Source organism: Lissotriton vulgaris, chromosome 9 (genome assembly GCF_964263255.1).
Source record: "Lissotriton vulgaris chromosome 9, aLisVul1.2, whole genome shotgun sequence".
Lineage (NCBI taxonomy): Eukaryota > Metazoa > Chordata > Amphibia > Caudata > Salamandridae > Lissotriton > Lissotriton vulgaris.
In genome coordinates, this window is record NC_141697.1 from 1062154446 (window position 1) to 1062178852 (window position 24407).

Sequence of the window (24407 nt, forward strand, 5' to 3'; positions counted from 1 at the left end):
AGGTTCACACACAGACTACATATCCACCGTAGAGTCATATAGAAATAAATTACTGTTAAAACCTCTGCCATATAGAATTGAATACATGTTAACATTTCTGTAGATTGTACTTATCCATTTCTGTTCCATATGACCACATATATAGATGTTCACAGAGAATCCATATTATAATGTATACCCATTGTATATTGATAAACTGCTCAATGGATTTACTAAGGAAAATGTTTCAGAGGCTGGTAGTCCTCTATTATTCCTGCTCTTTCAGTGCCACAGATTTCCTCTTAACTTTATCATGACAACTTTTTAAAAACCACTAACTTATTTTAATTCATTTTCACAAAAGAATTGGAGGCATGCCACTGGTATGTCAGAAAATCTGACTGTTACTGCATACATTGAGCAGTTTGTTCAGTAAGCTTAGCCTAAAAAATTGTATTAACGAATAACTTTAAAGTGTTCATATTTGAAGTAATTTTGTACATGAATATCATACCATTGAAAAGAGGAAACGATGAAAATAGTACATCATGACTAATAAAATGTGGGTGAGCATAGCGTCAGTGCTGCTGCTGAGTAAGTGGAGATGACAAGTTTGAATCTGTCACTCTGGGTATGAAAAACAATAGGAATACATTGGATGCCTCTCTTTAGTGGGGTTCCCTGTTTGAACAGTGCATCTATATTATCCAAACAGCAGCTGTGCTACCAATCTAAATATAACTTGAAATCAAGTTAGTGCATCTGTAACCACTGCAAGGTATTACCCAACCCCCCACTAGATTAAGTCCTTAACATCAGAGAGCACTAGATAATGCATCACTAGATAGTTAGTCACTACTTTGCAGGTAAGTTTATTTTTTATTTTTTAAACTCTTTATTCACGACCGTACAGTGATATTCTCATCATGTTCGAGGCATGTGGGCTGCTGAATTCATATCTGTGCATAGATCGCCGCCTAGTGTTGGGTCCGGATGATTGCACATTGTTGTCCTGGAAGAGTCTTCGAAGTATCACAAGATAGGTGGCTCCTCCCCTGGACTACAGTGCGCATGGGCATCGACTCCATCCCCAGATTGTTTTTTTCCGCCATTGGGTTCGGATGTGTCTCGGTTCCCTCTGTCGGAATCGATAGTTGTTTAACTTTCCTTATTTGAGACCAAAAGGTCTTTAGGACTCGCGTCGGTATTGTTTATCGTTCGGGTTGGTTTATTCATCGGCTCCGAACACTTGCTGCCCTTCCGCGTGCTGTCGGCGCGGAATGGCCTACACGACGCTCCAGACTACTTCAACATGGAACGAACTCAGTTTAAGAGGTGCCCAGTGTGTGCCTCAAAGTATTCACACCTCGACGTGCACCCAGTGTGCAACAGATGCTTGTCGCCGGACCACGACGAGGCCAGGTGCATGGCCTGCTCCAAGTTCCGGTCAAAGAAGACTCTCAAGCTACGTCGGGCTGCAAGACTGCAGGCCCAGTTATCGGCACCCCCACCAGCCAACATCTTTGAAGAAGATGTTGAGGACGACACCGTCCTACAGGTTTCGGACTCTACCCCGGCGTCGGAGGATGAAAACTACGACGCGGGAGACGAAGAGTTCGAAGAAGTCGTCGAGGAGGTAGGGGACGACGACGGGGCCATTGCCACCGTGGAGGATAGCTCAGAGGAGGAGCATCCTCAGACTGACTCCGGGGTCAATCCCCATCATAAGGCCCAGGTCGAGGTATCGCCTTCGGGCCTTACCCAAGACCTCAATACTCGTCCCACGGCCCCGCCTCCTGGCCCAGCCACGGACATTGGTGATGCGCCACTCCCGGTCCAGAAACCGAAAGTGAAGCCATCGGGGTCAACACCATCAGGATCGAAACCGAAAGTGCAAGTCGCACTGGTTGGGTCAAAGGCGCCGGAGACCTCGGCGCCGAAGAAATCCAAGATGGCTGTCGAGCCTCAGAGCCACGCCAAAATGGCCGATCCGAAGGCCACGGTGCCGAAGCCTAAGGCTAAGACCCCCGACGCCGAAGCTGGTCGACGCTTTAAAGAGTCGCGTCGACCCCAAGAAGGTCGATGACCATAAGAAGGCCCCGAAGAAGCATCAGGACGACCCCAAGCCTGTGACTGCACCAATCCCAGTCGATAAGGCGAAGGCAGGTGCCGCGTCGGCTCCGAGGACGGCTGCGTTTGTCGCCGACCCAGATCAGGACTCTGAGGACTCGCTCGAGCCGATCCGGCCCTCCCCATCCCTCACCAAAAAGGTCTCGGAGTCCCTGCAACGGATTCGGGACGAAGCCGCGGCCATCGAGCCAAAGGACGCTGTGCCGCACAAGCCTCCACAGAAGCCGGCAAAAGCGCAGAAGCCGATTCACTTCACGCTACCGCCGAAAACGGCGCCGAAGGCCTTCGCTCCGAAACAGGGGGCCGGGGTGCCTTTAAAGCTGGTTTCAACGCTGAAGGCATCATTGGTGGTGCCGGAGACACGGCATCAACCACTGGCAGACGAGGAGCGTCGAGAGGTCATCATCGACGCCAACACAGGCAAGCTCTCTCTCCTCAAGAGGAAAATCACTCCGGAGCCTGCGTTGGAACATTTCCATATTCCCCTTAAAAAGAAGTTGGACTCTGCCGGTGCATCTGCCCCTATGGAGCCGACATCTCCACAGGGTCTGGACCTCTCACCCACTCACTCTAACGCTGGGGAGGGTGACGGAGACGAGGAGGACGAGTATAATTATCCAGCATACTCTGACCCGGAGGATGTCCATGAGCCATGGTCTGCGGGAGGCGACCCCGAGGACCCTCAGTCTGGACACGAGCCGCAGCTTTTTGCTGCAAAAACTTCGCCAACGGAGGACTCTGCAGCCTTCAACGCTTTGAAAGAGCTGCGGCCAACCATGATGTCGACCTCCACGCCGACCCAGTGGATGTCGATTTTCTTTTAACACTTTCTCAGTGGCTGAAAAGACTGTCAAGACATTGCCAATGCTCAAAGGTGTGCTAAAGCATGCGCCAGAGGTTTTCAAGGAGCCCACCCGGGCAAGAGTCATCAATCCTCGCATTGATAAAAAATACAAGGCAGCGCCCACTGACCCAACATACATCAAGGGACAGTTGCCACTGGACTCTTTGGTTGTCTCCAACGCACGAAAACGAGCCAATTCACAGACCACGGGTGATGCTCCTCCCCCTGACAAGGAATCAAAGGTGTTTGAGGCATCAGGGAAACGTATTGCTGCACAGGCAGCCAACATATGGCGCATATCAAACACGCAGGCGCTACTTGCACGCTACGATAGGGCACACTATGACACCCTAGAAACACTTCTACAGCACTTGCCAGATCGGTATAAGGAGGGTGCGGAGATGCTGATTCAGGAGGGTAAACTCATTACCAATGCCTCCATCAAGTGTGCTCTAGATGTGGCTGATACCGCCTCGCGAGCCATCAATACTAGCGTTCTGCTGCGCAGGCATGCATGGCTCAGAATATCAGGCTTTAAACCAGACATTCAGACCACCATCCTCAACCAAACAGTGAATCCAGACCACCTGTTTGGACCTGAAGTAGATGCCACACTCGAAAAGATGAAGAAGGACACTGACACCGCTAAATCTATGGGTGCCCTTCAGTCCCAGCAGTTTCGGGGTGGTTCCTTTCGCCGCTCCAATAACAGAGGCACCTCAAGGGGTCAAGCGTCACAATCCACACAATTCTATAAGACTAACATCCAAACCTCATATACCAACAAAGGTAGGGGTGGATACCGTGGCAACAACGTTAAGGGCAGAGGACGTGGAAATAACAACTCCAGGTCCTCCACCGCCAGCAAACAGTGACGCCTTGTCACTGCCCCCCGACCACACAACACCGGTCGGGGAGAGACTCCAGCAGTTCCTGCCTGTGTGGAGGTCCATCACCACGGACAGGTGGGTCAAATCTCTTATTCAGTACGGTTATTGTCTGGAACTCACTTCCATCCCACCAAACATACCTCCAAAAAACCGTCCTATGTCCGGCGAGCACTTGCACTTGTTGCAGCAAGAAGTTCAGGTCATGCTGCAAAAAGGGGCAATAGAGCTCGTTCCACTGCAGGAAAGGGGAACAGGGGTTTACTCCCTGTACTTTCTAATCCCAAAAAAGGACGGATCTCTCAGGCCCATCCTGGACCTCAGACCTCTCAACATGTACATTCTGTCAGAGCATTTTCACATGCTTACCCTACAACAGGTTCTCCCACTGCTTCAGCAAGGGGACTTCCTGGCAACTCTGGACCTCAAGGATGCATATTTTCACATTCCCCTGCATCCTTCACACAGAAAGTATCTAAGGTTCACCATTCAAAGCCAGCACTACCAGTTCAAGGTTCTGCCCTTTGGGGTCACCACGGCGCCAAGGGTCTTCACAAAGTGCCTGGCGACAGTGGCGGCGCATCTAAGACGTCAGAACATCCACGTATACCCCTATCTGGACGACTGGCTCATTCAGGCAAAGTCGCACAGACAGTGCGCCGACCACATGTCCCAAACCATTCACCTTCTGCACGATCTGGGATTCTCACTGAATTACCCGAAGTCCCATCTCCAGCCCGCTCACATATGGCAGTATCTGGGCGCGACCATAAATACTCTGTTGGCTACAGCACAGCCAAATTCAGTGAGGATCAACAGCATTTAATCGCTGATTCAGAAATTCAGACCTCAACACTCACTTCCAGCACGAGTGTTCATGCAGTTGATCGGCATGATGGCCTCCTGCATCTCCATTGTCCCGCACGCGAGACTACATATGCGCCCGCTTCAGGAGTGCTTAGCACGTCAGTGGACTCAGGCTCATGGGCAATTAAAAGACCTAGTGTTGGTGAGCGGTCGGGCATACAACTCTCTGCATTGGTGGAATCCACAAAACCTTTGCAAGGGCCGACCGTTCCAGGAGCCTGTACCACAGATTGTCCTGACGACGGACGCTTCTCTCCAGGGTTGGGGAGCGCATGTACTCCACTACACAGTGCAGGGACTATGGACAATACAGCAAAAGAAGATGCACATCAATGTGTTGGAACTGATGGCAATCTTCATGGCCTTGAAGGCGTTCAAAGTACATCTGTGCAACAAGGTCATGTTGATCCGGACGGACAACATGACAGCCATGTACTACATTCAGAAACAGGGGGGCACACACTCTCCGCAGCTGTCTCATCTGGCTCAGAGCATGTGGAAGTGGGCCATTCAGAGGAACATTTTCCTCATGGCAGAACATCTCCCAGGCAAGGACAATCAAATGGCGGACCTGCTCAGCAGGCACAGACATCAAATGCACGAGTGGGAGATACATCCATCAGTACTCCAACCGTACTTCCAAAGGTGGGGTCATCCAGAGATAGACCTGTTCGCCACAAAGGAGAACGCAAAATGCCAAAGCTTTGCCGCCAGGTTCCCACACCCGCAATCGCAGGGCAATGCGATGTGGATGAACTGGTCAGGCAGATTTGCGTACGCTTTTCCCCCAGCACCTCTGATTCCGCTGGTGGCACGCAAACTCAGGCAGCACTCGATGACTCTCATCCTGGTTGCTCCAACGTGGGCTCGCCAACCATGGTACACCACGTTTCTGGAACTCTCCGTGGTACCGCATCAAAGGCTTCATCTCACTCCCAGCCTTCTGACGCAGAGCCATGGCGACATTCAGCACCCAGATCCGCAACAGCTCAACCTGGCGATCTGGCTCCTGAAGTCCTAGAGTTCGGCTACCTCAATCTTCCCCCCGATTGCATGGACATCATTCGGGAGGCAAGGAAGCCCACTACTAGAGCTTGTTATGCGGCTAAATGGAAGCGGTTTGTCATTTACTGTGTAAACCACGACATTGACCCGCTTGATGCTTCCATTCAAAACATCATTTGCTACCTGTTCCACCTGTACCAATGCAATTTGGCGTATTCTTCCATCCGCATTCATATGTCTGCGATGGCAGCATACCTCCAGAATAGGCAACACCTATCACTCTTTAAGGTCCCTGCTATCAAGGCTTTTCTGGAAGGAATCAAAAGGGTCATTCCACCACGGACACCACCAGCTCCGGAATGGAACCTCAATGTGGTTCTTACAAGGCTGATGGGTCCTCCCTTTGAGCCACTGCACTCTTGTGAGCTTCAGTTTCTGACTTGGAAGGTAGCTTTCTTAGTAGCAATTACATCGCTACTAGTGAGTTGCAGGCGCTCACCATCCAAGAACCTTTCTTCCAAGTACACGCTAACAGGGTGGTGCTCCGCACTAACCCTAAATTCTTACCCAAGGTTGTATCTCAATTCCATATGAACCAGACAATTGAGTTGCCAGTGTTTTTTCAAAACCCAGAATCGCTGGCGGAGCGGATGCTCCACACCCTTGATGTTAAAAGGGCCTTAATGTACTACGTTGACAGGACAAAAGATTTTCGTAAGACCAAGCAACTTTTCGTTGCATTTGCCTCACACCACAAGGGAAACGCTATCTCCAAAGCGGGGATCGCTAGGTGGATTGTGAAATGCATTCAGATCTGTTACGCTAAAGCTAAACGCACTCTCACAGTTCCGCCCAGAGCCCACTCCACCAGAAAGTTGGGGGCCTCTATGGCTTTCCTAGGTAACATTCCCTTAGAAGATATTTGTAGAGCAGCCACATGGTCTACCACACATACTTTCACTAAACATTACTGTGTAGACGTGCACTCCAAACAGCAGGCTGCTGTTGGTCAGGCTGTTCTCAAGACACTTTTTCAGACTGCTGCAGCTGGCACGGGCGGCCGCCAATAACGGGAGGACTGCTATGTATTCTATGCACAGATATGAATTCAGCAGCCCACATGCCTCGAACTGCAAATGCTACTTACCAGTATGCATCTGTTCTTGGCATGTAGGGCTGCTGACATTCATATCGCCCACCCTCCTCCCGGCGCCTGTAGCAGCTGCAGTCTTCACACATGTATATATATTCATATATCTGCTCGCAGCATAGGCATCATTCACATAATTCACTCCATCTCTGCCAATGGCTAAAAACAATCTGGGGATGGAGGCGATGCCCATGCGCACTGTAGTCCAGGGGAGGAGCCACCTATCTCGTGATACTTCGAAGACTCTTCCAGGACAACAATGTGCAATCATCCGGACCCAACACTAGGCGGCGATCTATGCACAGATATGAATGTCAGCAGCCCTACATGCCAAGAACAGATGCATACTGGTAAGTAGCATTTGCATTCCTTGTCTAGGAAGAAAAGAGGAGCTCATGGGGAAAGGCCAAGCAAACGCTGGCAGAATTGATTCTCCTCTTCCTGTAACTTGTCAACTTCAGGGTAGCACCAAACTTCAACACCATACATTAAGATCGGTAGGCATTTTTGCAAAAAGACTTCTAGAAGAGGCTGGATCGGTTTGTTGACCACTCTTTTTACAAAGTCAGACAGAGCTTTAACAGAGTGTTTAAAACATTTACACCTATTAGATATAAAGGGCATCCACGAACATTTGAAAACAAACATTCCTAAGTATGGAAAGCTAGCAACCTGCTCAATACACCTTCCCTTAGCACAGAAAGGGCCAGTTTTAGCTACTCTAGGACCACATATCAAATATTTGGTTTTGGAAATGTTGGCTTCATGGAGGACTTAGATCTTGAAACTAACAAAATTATCAGTTAGAATCTTCAAGCCATTTGGGGTGCATGTGTGATATTAAGAGAGCATTGTCTGGAAAATGCAGGGCCGATACGGACGTGGAATTTATTTTGGGCATATCCTTCCCTGGAGATTGCAGACTGGTGTTCAAACCATCTTTTTATTAAGAAAAGCAAAATGGGTGCCGGGACACAACAATAGACACACCTTGTTGCAAATCAAAGGGGTCGGTGCATTCGCCCTCCTGGTCCATACCTTACGAGGCACAATGTAGAGCCGTTAAAAAGTCAACCCCATCATCAAGCGCCAGGTCTAACTGGGTTTTTCATAATTTACTTCAGTTTACTCTGTCGAAAGCACTGCTTAGATCCAACTTTTTCTTCTGATGGATACTTCTAACCACAGATTCTTCAACTTGTGAATAGCTACCAAACCAGTACCTCCCACGTTGGTGTGTCTGTGGAATGGCTCCGACCAAAACGTCCTGCGAGACTGAATGGGCAAAGTGTCTCTACCGATGGACTTAGCTATTGAGGCAGTGCTATGTGAATACTGGCACCCACTCTTTATCCTGACTGATGTCGAAGGCAGACACCCCTTATGCCAGGGCAGTAGTAGCAGCCATGGCCCTGGTGAAAGAAGCCCTCAAGCCCTCTGGGAGCAGCTTCTTGCCAGTGCATAGCAGATTATGATGCAGAGCACTATACACCTTGAAATAGTTACTTTCTGCATTGCCTTACCCTTCTTTGCTCCTGTTATCCCCATAGAGAGCTTGTAATCCACCCAGTGGTCCTGCAGAGTGCATCCCACCACGCTGTTCAGGCTGCAGAATTGCCATGGAGACCGAATCTGCTACTGAAAATGGTGGGGAAGATGCATCATTCCAACATACAGTAACTTACATTTGCTGCATGGCTCACACCGTCCTGCAATATAGACATCTAGGTTTACGTCAGATATACATGAACATTCTCAAGGAAGTGAAGTGGCCTTCCATAAGAGCATCTTAGAGTTAAGTGGAAACGTCGTCATTTGTTGCCTGCAGAATCCCCTTCATTGCTAAATAACCATACCCTATCTTCGCATCTGGAAAAATCGTGCCGACCCAAAAGGCATCTTTATAGCATCTTTTCTGGAAGAGTTTTGTTTCTGGTCGCTATTACTTCTGCTAGAAAAGTTATTGAGCTGTCTGCTCGATCAGCGATAAACCATATACTGTTTTTCATCACACTAGGGTAGTGTTAAGAACTCCCCCATATTTTCTTCCAGAAGTGGTTTCTGACTTTCATTTAAATCAGTCTCTCTCTCTGCCAGGACTTTCCAGCTACTATTCTACCCAAGCTGAAAGAACACTACGCTAATTAGATGAAAGAACATTGTTAAAATTGTATTTAGAAAGCAGTAAATACATACAGAAGTCTACACATTTGTCAATTATGGACCCCTCTGTACAGGAATGGTGTCCACTATTCCTTGTTATATTCAATCAATCAGGAGTTTGTTAAAGCGCAACTACTCACCCGTAAGAGTCTCAAGGCGCTAGGGGTCGGGGGGGGGGGTTGCAGGTTCCATTCCATCAAGGAGGGGGTCTGTTGAAGAGCCAGGTTTGGAGGTTTCTTGCGAAGATGGGGAGCGATGTCTGTCTGACCTGCCTTGCTAAATTCTTGGCCTGGGCATGGCGTACCCGATCATTGAAGCTACTCATAGTACCCCAATAGCTAGCTGGTTACTTCGTATCTGTGCACCATATCGTCTCCATGTACATAATGAAATGAAACGTTTTTACATTTTACTGTGTTTTTAATATATATGTGTTTTTGTAATGCTTTTTAAGATATGTGTTATATATCGAAATAAAGCTTGTTTCAATCAATCAGTCTGTCTGAGGTGGAGCGGAAAGGCGTTCCATGCTTTGGCCGCGAGGAAGGAGAAAGAGCGGCCTCCCGATCTGGTCTTTCTGGTGCGGGGAACCTCTGCCAATTGGCTAACAAGCCTTTCCTTGTAGACCAAAAGCGCATTCTACAAGAGAAGCAGCTTGGTTGAGCAACATTTCTCTTTCCGAAATCTGGAAGGCTGCTGCATGAAGACTGGTTCACATTTACTAAATATTGTTGTTTGAATCACAACACCAAAGCTGACTCTGTTGTAGGTCAGGCAGCTTTAAATCTATGCTGTTTATGATTGTTCAGCCTGCACCCTATCTTGGAGAGATTTACTATAACATACTGGTATTCGCTATGAGGGATAAGAAAATGATTAATTCACTGCCCTCTTGTGACAGCCTCTTACACATAGAAGAGAACTGCGTGTTCATTCATCAGGCTATAAATATGATTTCGAAATTATTGTTAGTTTATACGCTTATTTTCCAGGTGTTCTCTTAGTAGCATGTAAACTTTGAAAAGAGAAGAATCCTCATTATTCTAATTGATACTGTAAACTGATGCTTGGCTACCACTGCTTTTTAATTTGTGGTAAAATTTGGCATACATTCTGCTTACAAAAATATGCAGTAAAGTAATCAAAGTGCAAAAAAACTCTAGTAGAGAATCGTGCAAAGACCCAGTCACAAAAATATTTAATCGGTATTGCTTAGGATAAAGAGTAAAAACATGATGGTAAGAAGTTTGCTAATAGTTTCCTTTCTTTGGTAGAATGACTTCATTAAATAAAAAACAGTGTTCTTATGCTAAACACTTGTGATGCATAGTATTTAAGGACATTGTTCATGAACTTCATTTTTTCTTTGCAGCTGCATGTGCCACAGAAGTATTTAAAATAGCTACAAGGTAACACCTTAACTTTTCCACAATTCTACTTTTACCCTTTTCATTTGTGACAAAACTAATGAACTTCTTCTTTGCAGTGCGTATATTCCCCTCAACAACTACTTTGTTTTCAATGATGTAGATGGATTGTATACATACACGTTTGAAGCAGAAAGAAAGGTTAGTAAAGGAAATGTATACATTTACTTTTTAGTAACTCAGCCACATTGCTGTACATTTTGTTGTAACAAAATATCCATTGTGTATTTTCAATGCCAGTCCAATGAGATCCTATTCAGTTCTCTTACTGTGGGAAACCTAATCAGCAATTTAATCATTTTGCACAGGCATTCTGTAATTGTGAGGTCAAGATGCAGCCTAATACTTAATTTGGGCTGACTGGACACTACCGATTGCTTGGGGCAAACTAGTGTGATGCCCATCGTCCTGCATTAATGCAATCTACAGGCTTTTATGGAGATGTGCAGCCATCTCTCCTGGGTATGCCTTTTGATAGGTCCCATTTGTTTGACGAAAGGCTGATTCTGCCTTTGAACACTTTAAGGAAAGCAGGGTTACAACATGTTCATTTCCATCCGCCAGACCGGTCCCTGATCAGTTTCGACTCTTCCAGGGCTACTTCAGATGGTTGGCATATAAACCATGCCAGGATCTACCACAACATTCACCCCCCCCCCCCCCCCCCCCAGACTTTTTGTGGTTGTCAACAAGGTCCAAGTAGACATTGTGCAGTTCACCAGGGACAGCATTCTTCTTATCTCCCTTCCCCTGTGACGTCCGCCCCCAAACCCCTTTTGTTTGCCCTCGGCGGCATGCCACCTCTCTATGGGTAGGCAGGAACAGACATTTCCTGCAGCATGGCAGTCCATCATATCTGACAGATGGGTCTTCCAGAGCATCCAGCAGGTTTATGCCCTCCCATTTCTTTTCATCCAACCAACCACTTCCCCACCACATCAGAGTGACTTTCAGAGGTGCATCTATCCATCTTGCTGTAAGAGTTGTAAGCTTTACTGGACAACGGAGGCCATCAAGTGGGTGTCGGCTTTAGAAGTAGGATGGGGTGTCACTGTTTCCCTGTACTGAATAAGGACCAAATCCTTTGCCCCTTTAAAAATAAAAAAATAAAAAAAAATATTTGCCCTTTGAATGCCTTTTTGTGGAAGGACAAATTCAAAATGTGCACTCTTGCCCAATTTCTGTCTTCCCTGGGTTCAGGTGACTACATGGTAGCCTTAGACCTGCTAAACGTGTACTTTAATGTGTTTGTAATGCAGTTCCACTGATAATACCTGCAGTTCAAAGGCGGCTAGGAGCATTATAATTTTGACTTTCTCACCTTAATCCTTACCAGCACCCTTTGGGTGTCCTGAAAGTGATGGGGGTAGTCATTTCACATCTTCGGAGTTTAGGATACCAGATTTCTCTACCTCAACAACTGGATGTTGATGTCGGGCTTGCCACAATTAGTCATTGACCATCTTCAGACGCCTGCAAACCTTGTGTTATCATTGGAGGTTTTCGGTCAGTGTGTCAAAGTCACACATTACTCCTTCACAAAGGCTTTACTTATTAGGAGCTGTAGTTCAGGGTCTTTCCTTGCTGCAAGAGTCCAGGACATTTAGGCTGTGATCACAAAGTTTCATCTCAGTGAGTGCAGCTCATCCATCCTGCTTGCCCACTTTGTTAGTAACATAAGCAAACTTTGCTGTAGGATTTGAAGTTGCGGTAGGTCCAGAACTAACAAAACTTGTTAGATGTCAGCCATGGTTCTGAATTGGAGGCTGCTGGACCTCAACCCAGCCAATGGCTGAGAACTTTCCCTTCCCCACTCAGAGCTGACTTTGGTGACGCATGCTTCTCAGCTGGGTTAGTACAGTCATCTGAAAAAAGGTGAGATCCGAGGACTCGACTCAAAATCAACTTGTTGGAGTAGTGAGCAATTTACCCTGGCATTGAAAGCCTTCCCGCTGTCCAAGGCTATTCCAGCTTCTCGTGGATAAATCGACTCTTCAGCCCTTGTGGAATAAATACTTCATTCAGAAGAACCATGTAATGAGTTTATGCATTGCTTAGATCCTTCTCACAAGGTAAAGGATTGTAAAATCAGCCATACTTATTAGTCTCAGACTCTTTAAGATAGAGCGGGAGGTTTCTTTTATGGCTTCAAAAATTATAAACTAAGAAAGCTGTGTTATCTGAGGAGGATAGTGCAAATTCCTCACATACTGAAGTGAGGTCACGGAACAGGGAAATGTTGCTTGACCAGAGGTCATCAGTCACCAAAAAAGGTCTTAAAAATGGCTCATCATGAGTTTTCAAAAACAGGACCTCAGGGGAGCACTCTCTCAAGGAGAAAAAGGAAAACATCTCAGAAAAGGTGAGATCTGAACCTACTGCTCGATCCTCCAGTTGGGCGTATCATTGGAAAGGGATGGTTGAAAGCCAAGGTTACACCCTTCCCATCCCACCAACCACTTTGGGCAAAATCTAGAAATTTTGACACCAGTGGAAACATATAACATCGGACAAGTAGGTGTTAGACTTAATCACCTACGGTCACGGTCATACCTTATAATTCACACTGAGACCACCAAAACACTCCACAAGGGGAGTACCTCCACCAACGAAAAGTACGTACTATGCTACCTAATGGAGCAACAGAGACGGTGGCCCACTCCCAGAAAGGAATGGACTTTGCTACCTGATTCTTCGTAATAAGAAAGGAAACCAGATTGGCAACCCTTTTTGGGTCTTCGGAAGCTAAACAAGTTCCTTAGAATACAATCTTTTTGCATGGTAAAGGATGCCTACGGTCATATCCCCAGTCAACCAGAACTTCACAAGTTCTTGAGATTCGGGGTGTTCGGCACTCGTTACTCTGAGTTCTCCCTTTTGCGCTCAAATCAGCTTCCTGTATTTTTACAAAATGTTTTGCTCCGGTGACAGTTCATTTAAGACAGATAGGTTTCCCTGTATTTCCATACTTCGATAACTAGATGATAAAAGCACAAACTGCTTCTCCTGCAGTAAAAGCAACAAGAGCTTATCTACCACTGTTCAACAACTTGGGTCTTGACATCAATCATCAGAAATCCTCACAAAATCCTTTATCGAAAATAACTTTCCTGGTAGCAGTTCTGGATACAATTCGAGATCAGGCATTCTTATCACAGGAATGGCGAATAAGACTCCAACTGCTGGTGCAAAGGCTGCTGAAATGAAAGTTTATTTCGGTATGCATGTACAAATCCCTTCTAGGAATGATGTCCTCTGCCATTCCCCAAGTGCCGTTTTGCAGCCTCATAATGCAGCCTTTACAGGAAGAGTTAAACAAACAATGGACCCAAATGCAGAGGTCTTTTGGCGAGATACTCTGAATCACTCCGAACATGACAGCGGCTCTACCTTGGTGGACATAGGCTGGTAAACGGTCGACAGAACTAATATTCCTACCTCGGATACCTGAATTTATTATTACCATAGATGCTTCCTAGAGGGAAGGGGCACCCACCTACAGGACTTAAGAATAAGTGGGAAATGGTCTCCCCAACAAATGAAAATCCATATAAATTTGCTAGAACTCAAAGCCATTTCACTAAGTCTCCAGGAATTTTTGCCAAGGATAAAAGGCTCGTCCGTGTTGATCCACATAGGCACTATCAGCATGCACTATATAAACAAACAAGGGGGCACAAGATCTCTGACTCGGTCGCAGTAAGCTCAAGAAATCAGAAAATGGGCACTACAACAGCAAATAACAATAAGCGTGGACCACCTTCCAGGGACAAGCAGTGTTCTGGTAGGTACTTTGAGCAGAAGCTGATAGGAATGGGAACTCAACCAGAGATTTTCGAACAAGATCTTCCATTGATGGGGCAAGCTGGCACTAGATCTTTTTGCCATGCAAGAGAATAGAAAATGTCAATTTTGCCCAGGTTGACATCCACAATAGGGTAGTGGGGGAATGCGTTTTTCGATGAGATGGTCAGGGATCTTTGCCTATACTTTTCCACTGATACCCTTGATTCCAAGACTTATCAGCAAAATGAAGAAGGAACCGTGCCAAATAATACTGATTGCTCCAAGATGGCCCAGACAGCACTGTATTACAGAGCTGGTGCTCCTATTGAAAGGACTCTCATCCAGCTGAAACCTCAACTTAACAGTGAACCACAACCAGGTACTTCATCTGGAAACGACCTACTTAAACTTATCGGGTGGGCTTCTGAATACAAAGAGTTTGCGAGCATGAGCATCCCTCAAGACTGTAGTGAAATTCTTGCAAAAGCCAGAGCTGATACCACTATTAAGCCGTATAAACTGAAATGGAAGCGTTTCTGTTTATGGTGCCAGAAATCAAATATTCACCCTATATCAGCACTGCCAGTGCAAATTCCCACATCTCTTTTTTTTGGCAAAGTCTGGTTTGATCCATGCTTCCATTATGGTGCATTCAGCAGTAATCTCAAGAAATAGAAGTCAGTCTGGTTCATCGTCTTTGTAGTCTAATAGGGTGATTAAACATCTTTGTACATGCCTTTTCAGACTCTCTCCTCAAATTAAGGTCAAATTAATGCTCCTCCTCCATCTTGGCAGCGCAACACAGCTTGCCCAATTGATGAAGGCAACATTCAAACCTCTGAAGTTTTTAACATGGAAAATAGCAATTGTTGTTGGCCCATACATTACCAAGGATAGTTATCAGGATGCAAGCCTTCACAATTAAATAATCTTTTCTAAAGTTCAAGGAAAATTGTGTGGTTCTCAAAACCAATTCGAGAATAATATCCATAGGATTTGCATCTAAACAAGCCTATTGTCCTGACGACGTTCTTTACAAATCCACAAACAGCAGCATTCTCCTATCTTGACTGGCTCCTGAAGGCGATCTTGCCCCAGGCTGTCGTCTCCAGACTACAGTGGACCTCTTGCATTAGCTGGGGTTCACTATCAATATGCCGAAGGCACACCTGACTCCCTCTCGGATGCTCCCTTTCATCAGAGCTGTTCTGTATATTCAGGAAATGATACTGATGTTTCAACCTCGATCCTGGGTTTCGCTGAGACTGACTCTGGGGCTGGTGGGCCTCACAGTCCCCTGCATCCTGCTAGTGACACATGCCAGGCTCTGCAGTGGGACCTGAAGTTCCAGTGGGCACAGCATCAGAAAAATCTCTCCGTCGTGGTCTCCTGATCTCTGAGGGAACTGCAAAGGACCTGCAGTGGTGGCTAACGAACCGTGATTGAATCAGAAGCAGACCCCTCTCCCTTCCCCAACCAGATCTCGCAGTAGTGACAGATGCATCACTCCTGGGACGTGGTGTCTATCTGGGAGAGGAGGAGTTCAGAGGACTCTGGTCTCCGGCGGAATCCAAACTCCACATCTATATGCTGGAGTCAGACTGCCATTGAAAGCCTTTCTACCATCCATCAATGGAAGGCTAGTGCAGGTGTTCACGGACAACACCACTGCCATGTGATACTGCAACAAACAGGGTGGGGTTGTGGACCCATTGTCAAGAGGCCCGGTCTCTCTGGACATGGCTGGAATAATAGGGCTTATCCCTGATGGAGCAACATCTGGCAGGCTCCCTGAACGCCAGGGCAAACAAACTCAGCTGTTGATGCCTAGCGGTTCCCGAATTGCGTCTTCATCCAGAGGTGGCACAAGGTCTCTTTCAGCAGTGGGGAGAGCCTCTGTTGAAAACGCGCTAGGTCGCCAGTTTTGCACGCTGGCGTTTCCAAAGCGGCTCTCGCTTGGAGATGCTTTTTGCCTTGACTGGAGCTCAAGCCTCCTAAACGCCTTTCTGCCCATACCAGTCCTGCCCAGAGTTATCAAGCTCGGAACGACCGGGCACAAGTTATCCTTGTGGCTCTGGACTGGGCAAGAAGAGTCTGATACCCTAGCTTCTGAACATGAGCATCAATCCTCTGATCAGCCTGCCCCTTTGGGAGGATCGTCTGTCACAGCAGCAGGAGAGGGTCCTCCACCCAAACCGAATAACTCTTCGCCTTCTTGCACAGAGATTGAGCTGCGGCAGTTGATAGCTTCGACCTTCCTCCCAAAGTTTGTAATGTTATTCTGGCAGCCATGCGTCCCTCCACCAAGACAGTATACGCCTAGTGACAGAAACTGTATCACATTGTACAGAAAAGTCTGTTGATCCTTTTTCCGCCTCCCTTTCTGATAATTTTACTTTTTATTTTCACCCTTGCCCAATCTGCCTTTTTGCGGCTGCCTGACAAATCCTCCTTATTTAAATCTCCCATTGTAAATGGATTTCTAAAATGTCTTGTATATAGGTTTCTACCTTTCCCTTTTATTATGCCTCAGTGGGACCTTAATTCGGTTCTCACATTCTGATGTGTGCTCCCTTCAAGCAGTCACACAATTGTTCCCTCAGGCTGCTCTCCATCAAAACAGCCTTTCTTGTGGCAGTTACGTTGGCCTGGACGGTGAGTGAGTTGCAGGCTTTATCATCCAAGCATCCATTCCTGACACACTTGTGCTTCACATTAGGGCCTCCTTCCTGCCAAAAGTGGTAACACCATTTAATGTGCCCACTTTCTACGTTCCTCCATCTCCCTCTAAAGAAGAGGAGCAACTCCAACATCTGGACCCAAAAAGAGCATTGTTTTACTATGCTAACCGCACACTAAAGTTCTGGGTGAACGACCAACTCTTCGTGGGGTATGTTGGTGCAAAGAAAGGTCAGGTGGTGCAGAAACGGACCATCTCTCGATGGGTCATTCTCTGCATCAAGATCTGCTACACACTGGCTCCTGAAGGCTTATGAGCTCATTCCACCAAAGCTAAGGTTACAACCACTATGTTAGCCCTTGGAGTTCCAGTCAAGGACATCATTCAAGCAGCAACATGGGCGCCCCTGGACACGTTTATGAAGCATTACTGCCTGGACCGTCGGGTCTGCAGGGGCGGGCATTCCTGCAGGACTTCTTACTCGAATTTGTCCTCAGACCGACCTCCAGGTATGTTATTGTCTCTATCTATTCAGAGGTAAGTAATTTGCGGCTAGATGTCTCTATCTGGTAGAGACGATATCTAGTTGCAGATTCTTTACCGATCCACTCATCCTCCCCACTCTGCGGACAGATGTTTAGGGTTTGGACACACCAGTGTCAGTGCACTTAATGACTCCTCGCTTCTGGCATGTAAAGTCGTGAAAAGTAACTGATGTCAGCACGCAAAACTGGCGCCTATATAGGTGACATGGATGTCACTTCCAGTGCGGACGATCCCACGTGGAGCTTACTGACGCCACCTACCATCGTGCAGGGGTACGGCTCACCAAAAATCTTCCAGAATCAGTCTCACGCCTGGGGAAATTCAAAGTTAAGGAATCTGCAGCTAGATATAGTCCCTACTAGATAAGGCGTAACCGAAGGTAAGTAACATGTTCGATTAGGCAAGAGGTGCGGAATATGCATAAGCAAATGGTTTCAAATTGTGTGATCGTACCTGTTGAGGCTTCTAAGTGACTGTCCCCTCTTGTATTAAAAGAGAAAAACAGAAAGGAGTTTGAGATTCTGCTGGGACCTTACACTGCATAAATAAAAATATTGTTCTGATGGAGACTTCCAACTGCAAATTCCTCACTTTATGAATGATCCTAAGGCATCAGACTGGATCCCGAAACCTTTTGAACAGTTCTCCTGTACTATGGATATATAGACACCATCCATGCTTGCTGACAGTTTGGTTTTATCGTTACCTTTAGATGCAGATCTGGAGCTTCTCCCTGGTCCCATTTATTTAGTGTAAATTTCTCCAGTGTGGAAAACCAAAGGCTTCAAACCTTGCAGGGAAACCTGTAAACAGATGTCCATCTTGATGATCAATAGGCTGCATGTCATCCAGAATGTGGCAGCCCGTTTGTTACTGAGTGTACCTAGATCCCAGTCCACTCTTCCAGCACTTCCCACCCCGCACTGGCTGTCGATAGGTTAGAGTCCAATTCAACATGTAATGCATAGCACACTGTGCTAAACATAATTCAAGCCCACAGATTCTTCAGCATTTTATAAAACCTTACAAGGTAAGCAGAGAACTGTGGTCAACCAAGCAAGGCCTTCTCACTGTTCCAAGGATCAAGAGCTAGAAGTGGTGGTTGGTCCTTCGCCTACTTGGCCCCCAAAATATGGAACTCTCTGCCAGTCCGTCTTAGATTTGATATCAATCTTTCCAGTTTCAGAAAGCAATTGACGCCTATTTGTTCAAAATGTAATGGGGATAGTTTCAGCAGGGATCGCTAGCTCTGGGAAGCCTGATTTGGGTGGCCATGCACTTAACAAATGCTGCTAATAGTAATAATTATGTCTTTCAAGGCCCTCACAAAGTTTGTGTGCCTACGGTCGCATCACAGCTTCAATGCCTAAAGTGATTCCACCCAGATAACAGGTCATATGAGACCATGAGGAATAACTTTACACCGCAAAACTGAAGAAGCCTACACCTCCAAACTCAAAACGCCTCCTCGCTGCAACTGGTCAAATTCAAAAGTAAGGTCCCAAAGTAGTTTCCACAGCAGATCATCATTGCTGTCAAAATCTTTGGGTAGGTTAAAGAAAAAAAAATCCAAACAGGAAACGGTTCACTCCTGCCAGTCTCATACTTCAGAAAGGGTGAACAATGCCTCCTGGTCTCACTTCCGATCTCCATCGGAGCCATTTCAGACTTTAATCCTAATGCACCCCGAGTTTTCAGAACCATTGGCAACAATGCAGCAAGTAGAAGCCTTTGTGGAGGTAATTTTGCATATATTTGGTACTAAATCGGTCTCCATCTGACATACCTTCCTGAGTCAGGAATTTGCAGGGGCTTCCAGTCGAAGTTTCACGGTCCGGTCCACTCTTTGCAGTGAGTGTCTTTTGGACCCGTATCTTGTCTAGCACCAACTCTGGTACCTGTATCGGTTCTGGCACCGTTCACTTTGTCAGTTCAGCTCATATTGATGTCGGAAGAGGATGTACAGCTTATAGCGCTTTCTTACTCCAAGCTGAAGCTGCTACAACCTCGACCGATGTCACACCCGGTGCCCACTGGTACACAGCCACTTGGCAAACCCTTTGATTCAGTTACCTTGCCATTGCCACACGCCAGGACCCAGACCTTGTACTATCTTTTTGGCACAGCTTAAAATAACAATATGACTGGGACACTTATGTTCCCCAATATGAGAGAAACTGGTTTGAGGAGCTTCAGGATACCAATGAGCTTTACACCCCACTTATTACTGACCTTGTCTCTCCCCCAGGTCCTGCCACATAGGGAAGCACCTTTATTTGCTGTTGTGATACCATGGACAGCTGAAGTGCTGGATTTACAATTGGCAACCATGGAAGTGAAAACTGATGGAAGCTTACCAACCTGGCCAGGCTCCCACAAAGCCATTATTTTCCATTCAGCGAAGCACTTACTGACACTCTTGTGAGCACCTGGTCTACCCCCTGTTCAGGGTTACCTGTTAATAGTTCGCTTAGCACCCTCGCCTTGCCCCTGACGACCATGCCTTCTTAAAACAGCACCTGACTCCAGAAATACTGGCGGTACAAGCTTCCAACAGCAGAGTGAAGCTCAATGCATTCTCTACCACTCCACCAGATTAGTAGTCAAAACGAATAGACCTATTTGCCAAGCGTATTTTTTCTTCTGTGAGCCTTGCTCTAAGATCAGTAAATGCCATCTGTCTCCTTAGCCATTACTTCCATGCCTTTTGGGACACCATGGCTCAAGTTTTTCCAGACAACCTTGTGGCATCCCTTACTATTCACGACAGCCACAATGTGGCTAGATTTGAGATAAGATGAGGACTGCATACAGCTAATTGCTTGGGATGTGCAATGGATAACAGTGTGGCCCTATGGCTCCATGACTAAAGTACACAGGCAGCGGTGGCTGCTGCTAGTCTAAGGTTGGGGAGGGGGCAGCAGGGGGGGGATGCCTTACCTTTTCCTGCCATCTGCTGCGTTCTTCTGCTCCACCACTGTGCCTCGCGGCTCCTCTGCTCCCCGCACTGCAGTCCTCATGAGCACAGGCTTCCCACGCAATCCCATTGCTTCTCTCATGCTTTTACTCCCAGCATGTAAGAAGCAATGGGATTGGGCAGAGCGGGCCGGGTTAACGCTCCAGCAGGGACGGGCAGCCTGTGCCCCTGAGCACTGTAGATATCTCCAAGAACAGCCTGGAGATATTGAAGTACGCATGTCGGTTTGGTAGTCCTAAGACAGCCGGCCAAACAGACTTTCAGTGCCTACCACGCCTCCTCCCCATACTGTTGACGCTGCCTCAAGGCCCTGCCCCACCCTAGACTACGCGACACTGGAAATAAAAAATATAATGACAATAACATAGTTTTATTGTCATTTTATTTTTCTTCTTTCTGCTGCATTTCAGCAGTGGGGTGACACTCCTCTGCCATTGCAGAGGAGCCGCCCCAGTCTACAGGCTTCTCTGGGGATGTCTAGGAATTTGTAATGGATTTACCATTGACAGCTCTCGCCTTTTTGGTGATAAACAGTACTGTGCCCTGAACCGTTTCAAAGAGCGCCGAGCACCAGCCTTTTTCTTATTTCTCTGCTCCCTCAAAGTGATTCCATCAACAATTTTCACCCTCTCTATAGGTACAGTAGAGGTTTCACAATTTGTCAGTGCCAGGCTCCTCCTCCAGACCAATAGACTTTTCAGACCTATCGTAGCAAAGGAATCGGTTCTCAGAGATGAGGACAGCAGGGAAAACATGCAGCTCAGTCCCTCCCCTCTTCAGCTGCCCCAGCCGGAAAACCACTTTAGTGTGTTCTTGCCCATAGCCATCCTGTCGGAGGCAGGATCCTGTATTTCCGCCATGGGTGACGGCCATCAAAAGTGGGTCCTCCAAATTGTCCACCCGGGCGATGCTTTTCAATTGCTTTCTACCGTGGCGCACTTTTTCCGCCTTCAGGGCAGCTGACAGAGGACCATCGGTCTGTCTTAAGCTAGGAAGTGCAGGCCCTTTTGACCAAATTGTTCATAGAAAGGGTTCTGGCCTCAGAAGTAGGAAATGGATGTTACTCCCTCCACTTCCTTGTGACAAAGAAAGACAACGGCCTTTGTTCTATTTTAAATCTTTGCCCTCTGTCTCCCCTCCTGCATTAGGACAAATTCAAGATGTTCATGCTAGCCCATGTACTGCTGCCCTAGACCCTGGAGATTGGATAGTGACATTGGACGTGCAGGATGCTTAATTTCACATGTCCATCCTGCAGTCCCACAGACACTACTTCCTGTTAACAGTTGGTCAGGAGCATTTTCTTTTCGCAGCGCTCCTGTTTGGCCTCTCCAGTGCCCCTCAGGGATTCATGAAGGTGGTGACGATGGCAGTGGTCATAGCACATTTTCGGAACTCAAGGGTACCAGTCTTCCCCTACCTTGACGACTGACTGTTGAAGGCAAGCTTGCCTCCGCCAGTCGTCATCCACCACCAGAAAGCGGTGAACCTCCAAACATTGTTGGGGTTCACTATCATTAAGCAGAAGTTACACCTGACTCCTTCATAGAAGTACTCTTTCATCTGATGTTTGTGGGTTTGTTCTGGCCCTACCCCAGCTAGGACTTGCTTTGGGCACAGTTAAGGGCTATATATCCGCTCTCTCAGCTATCTTGCTGTTGCCGGATCAGCATTTGTGATTACATTTTTGAAAGGTTTGCAAAATGTATATCTACCATAACCCTTTGTGATGCCCCAGTGGGACTTGAACTGAATCTTCACTTCCTTGAGGTGCACCCATTTTGAGCTGTTGCACACTTGTCCCCTTGAGACTTCTGACATTAAAGACCGTCAATTTCATTGCTCGGCTAAATGAGTAAGCAAACTTCAGTCCTTCTGTTTCAATCCTCCTTAAACTACCTTCTTTCCCGATAAGATGGTTCTGAGGTCCAGAGCTTCATTTCTGTTGAAAACAGGCACTCCTTTTCATATCTACCATGTTTTCAGCATTCTTTGCTCTGCCTCATCACTCTAAGGAGGAAGAGAGACTTCAGATTTTGGACCCTAAAAGAGCATTACGTTTCTGTATTCTTCATAACAAGGAAAATTGAGTTAAGTCATCTCTTCGGGTTTCTAGAGCAAAAAAGGGCAAAGCGGTGCAAAAACAAACCCTCTCCGGATGGATTTTCTCTGCTTAAAGAGCTGATACCCACTGCCAAAGAAAAAGCCCCCAGTAGGCTTACGGACTTTTCCCACTAGGGCTAAAGCTGCTTCCACTGAGTTGGCAGATGTCAAGGTCAGGCCCATAGGGCCTGACCTTGAGATCTGTTAAGCAGCTACGTGGGTGTCGGTACACAAGTTCACAAAAAACTACTGTCTTGAAAGTTCTGTCATTTGAGACGGGTGTTTTGCCTAATCAATCCTTCAGCACTTTGTGGTATGAGCCAGTTCACAGAGCCATCACCTTGGGAGGTACTACTGTGGTATTTATTCACGAGGTGAGGAATCTGCAGTTCGAAGTATTCATCAGAAGAATTAGTTACTTACCTTCGGTAACTAACGTTCTAGTGTATACTTTTTCTAATTCTAATTGCATGTTCCTCACCAACCTTACCCACCTCCCTGTTCTGTGAACTAGACACTTTTTCCATCTAAAAAGAGTCCCAAGGGGGCGTGGCCAAGATGGCGGAGTGAGTGGTCGCACTTGCCGCTATCTCCTCCGAGCCTGGGCCCCTAAGCTGCTGAAATTTCGCTGATCTCCCCCCCACGCTGCTATCAAGCGGCAGCGGAAGGTGAGGGGGACCCCTGTGTCTCGGTCTCGAGAGACAAAGAAGCTTGGGGCCGCGATCGGAGGGCCCCGGACGCCGTGTCGAGAACGGAGGTGGCCTTAGGCACAGGCCGGAGGTGGAGTCGTGTTCACCCTGTGGCGTTGGCCGAGCCTGGAGAGGTGTCCTGCAGCTGCGGAACCCACCCGGAGACGAGAGAGACGCGTGCCGGATCTAGCTGATGTTCCCGAATGGCCCGACTGGCTGATCCCTGGAAACGGAGGTGCGGAGGGCAGGAGGTGCAGGCCCGGGACCGGGCGCTACGTGAGGCCGGGGTCGCGGCCCGCGCGGCGGACCCAGGTGACGCTAGAAGGAACCCTCGGTCTGCATCACCCCGCTGGAGGTGCTGGGGTGGAATCATATTACGCCCCGGTGGAAGCGAGTGGTCCCGACGGGGAAGAAGAGGCCTCTAGAAGGCAGCCGCATACTGGGCCGCCGTTGGGAAGGTGGAATCACGCGACGCCGCGGCTGCGGCCAATGCCCCCGGCCTCACCCCGAGGTGGGCTTGAAGCGGTGCGGATGCGGGTCGAATACGCAGTGAAGACTGCACTGCCCCCCTGCGTGCTTGTGCCGAGTATTGAGGTGGATTGCTCGGGCCTGGCCTGGAGGTTTGGAGGATCCCGGGAAGTGAGGACTGGTTCGGTGGCGGCCCTCGCCCTAGGGAAGGAAGCACCAGAGACGAGTTCCCTGCTCAGTGGGTGCCTGGGAGGCCGGAGGCGCTGGGAGACGCACTCGACCGACGGAGGCTGCTGGTGGACCCAGGAAGGGATTGCGGCTCTGTCCCCTTGCTCATACGCGACCGAGGCAGCGAAGAGACAGGCCGATCGGACAGCTGGGAACCGAGTTGCATACCGGCTGGGGGAACCTACGCGACGCAACGGCTGCGGCCTGCAGGTCCGGAGTTGCCTGTGGACAGCGGGCTTCGAGGGCTGGGGTGGAGAAGGCCCCATCCGGCTCTCCCTCAACATTGCCTAGGAGGGGCTGGGTGCCTGCTGGCCCAGACTGACGAGTGGCCCTCCGGGCCCATTAGAGGTGCGGTGGCACGGTGAGAAGGCGGCTGGCCTAGCCTGACCCCCAGGACACGACTGCACCGGGAACGAGGGCGCCCTGTTCCCGCTCACACCGAGGGGTTGTGGACGGTATTGGTGCGGCCCAGGAAGTG

At 47.8% G+C, this 24407-nt stretch overlaps 1 protein-coding gene across 5 annotated transcripts in view; it reads left to right on the forward strand.

Annotated features, from left to right (window-relative positions):
* UBA3 (ubiquitin like modifier activating enzyme 3) overlaps window positions 1-24407 on the forward strand; it is a 220298-nt gene that overhangs the window by 126652 nt on the left and 69239 nt on the right. For all 5 annotated transcript variants that reach the window (XM_086939034.1, XM_086939033.1, XM_086939036.1 and 2 more), the window contains exons 13-14: window positions 10398-10434; window positions 10512-10593. In XM_086939034.1, the coding sequence (XP_086795160.1) occupies window positions 10398-10434; window positions 10512-10593 (119 nt within the window). The remainder of the gene's footprint in view (window positions 1-10397; window positions 10435-10511; window positions 10594-24407) is intronic.